The sequence below is a fragment of the Nanorana parkeri genome, unplaced genomic scaffold, assembly GCF_000935625.1.
Source record: "Nanorana parkeri isolate BGI_ZX_2015 unplaced genomic scaffold, ASM93562v1 scaffold89, whole genome shotgun sequence".
NCBI classification, from domain to species: domain Eukaryota; kingdom Metazoa; phylum Chordata; class Amphibia; order Anura; family Dicroglossidae; genus Nanorana; species Nanorana parkeri.
This window is the reverse complement of record NW_017306357.1, coordinates 1,037,877-1,039,057: the sequence shown is the minus strand read 5'-3', so window position 1 is coordinate 1,039,057 and position 1,181 is coordinate 1,037,877. Positions and strand designations below refer to the sequence as shown.

General features: G+C 50.0%; 1 protein-coding gene across 1 annotated transcript in view; it reads right to left on the bottom strand.

The window, feature by feature from the left end:
* Positions 1-286, bottom strand: part of CDKN2C (cyclin dependent kinase inhibitor 2C) — a 6,419-nt gene extending 6,133 nt beyond the window's left edge. Inside the window, exon 1 of the mRNA XM_018552473.1 lies at positions 28-286. Coding sequence (XP_018407975.1) covers positions 28-156 — 129 coding nt within the window. The 5' untranslated portion in view covers positions 157-286. The remainder of the gene's footprint in view (positions 1-27) is intronic.
* Positions 287-1,181: the final 895 nt, after the last annotated feature.

Genomic DNA, 1,181 nt, shown 5'->3' with positions numbered 1-1,181 from the left:
CCCTCTTTGTACCCCGCTCACACCCACCTGCAGGGCTGTCCTGCCAAAGCGGTTGGGCGCATCCACGTTGGGCGAAGAGCGCAGCAGGTCGTCTAGTTGCTCCAGGTCCCCCCGGGCAGCGGCCGTTGTCATCAGGTCCGCCAGAGGGTCTGCCATGCTGGGCTGTGGGGTCCTGGGCAGGGCGGCGGGTTATTGGGGCATGGCATAAAGCAGGCTGACAGCCGGGGCTCTGAGCTAATAGGGGGATCGTAGTAAATACTCGTAAAAAAGTTGGTGCCAGGGCCCCGCCCCCCGCGTGCACACGTGATGAGCAGATATCCCTTCTTCTCATTCGCAGCCTCCCCTCTCCTTGTTCTAGCCCTCCTCTGTAAGATCTTTCTTTCTGTCCTTCCTTCTGCAGCAGCTCATCTCTCCTGTCCCATCAATCAGCCTCCCATCCTCCCCATACCTGCATTTCTTATTTCATCCTCAGCCTCCATCCCTTCCCACCAGCCTCCATTCCACCTCTCTTTTATGCAAAATCCATGCATGGACCCGACTTCTGGCACGTCTGTCATCTGCTTCCCTGACATCTGATCAGCCTCTGTTTCCCTCCTTTTTATGTCCAGTGCAGATTTGCCATAAAAACTGAAGCAGTTACTCATGTCAACCCCTAAAATCCCTTGCTTCGTGATCGTGATTGGTTGATATGGACAGTATTAAATCGTATTTGAAAACTAAACCTGTTCTGAAGCCTCTGAAAACTGGAGGGTAAGCAGAGCTGTTTCCTATAGCAACCAGGATGTGATGCAATAGAGCAATCCTATTGGACAAGAGCTCCATTGTGTTTCAATCAGGAGGAAGTAAAGGTTGCTGTTGCCCATAGCAACAGATCAGGTTGTAGCCAACTCTAATGTGCTAGTGAGTCAAATAGAGCAGCCAATCAGAGTTCTTGTTTTATTTCCATTGGATGGAAGCTGAAACCTGATTGGTTGCTGAGGCCGCTTCTGTTTTCTGATCTGAATTGATTAATCAATTAATTGAATGATTGATACATGAAGATCAGATCTGGTGACCTGGATATGGGATACAGATCTGGGATTTGGAGGTTGCTATGGGTAACGGCTCCACCAGGTTCACAGATCATAAGTCTATTGCACACTACAGACACCGCCTCTAGTTTTCAGAAGCCATCCACATCT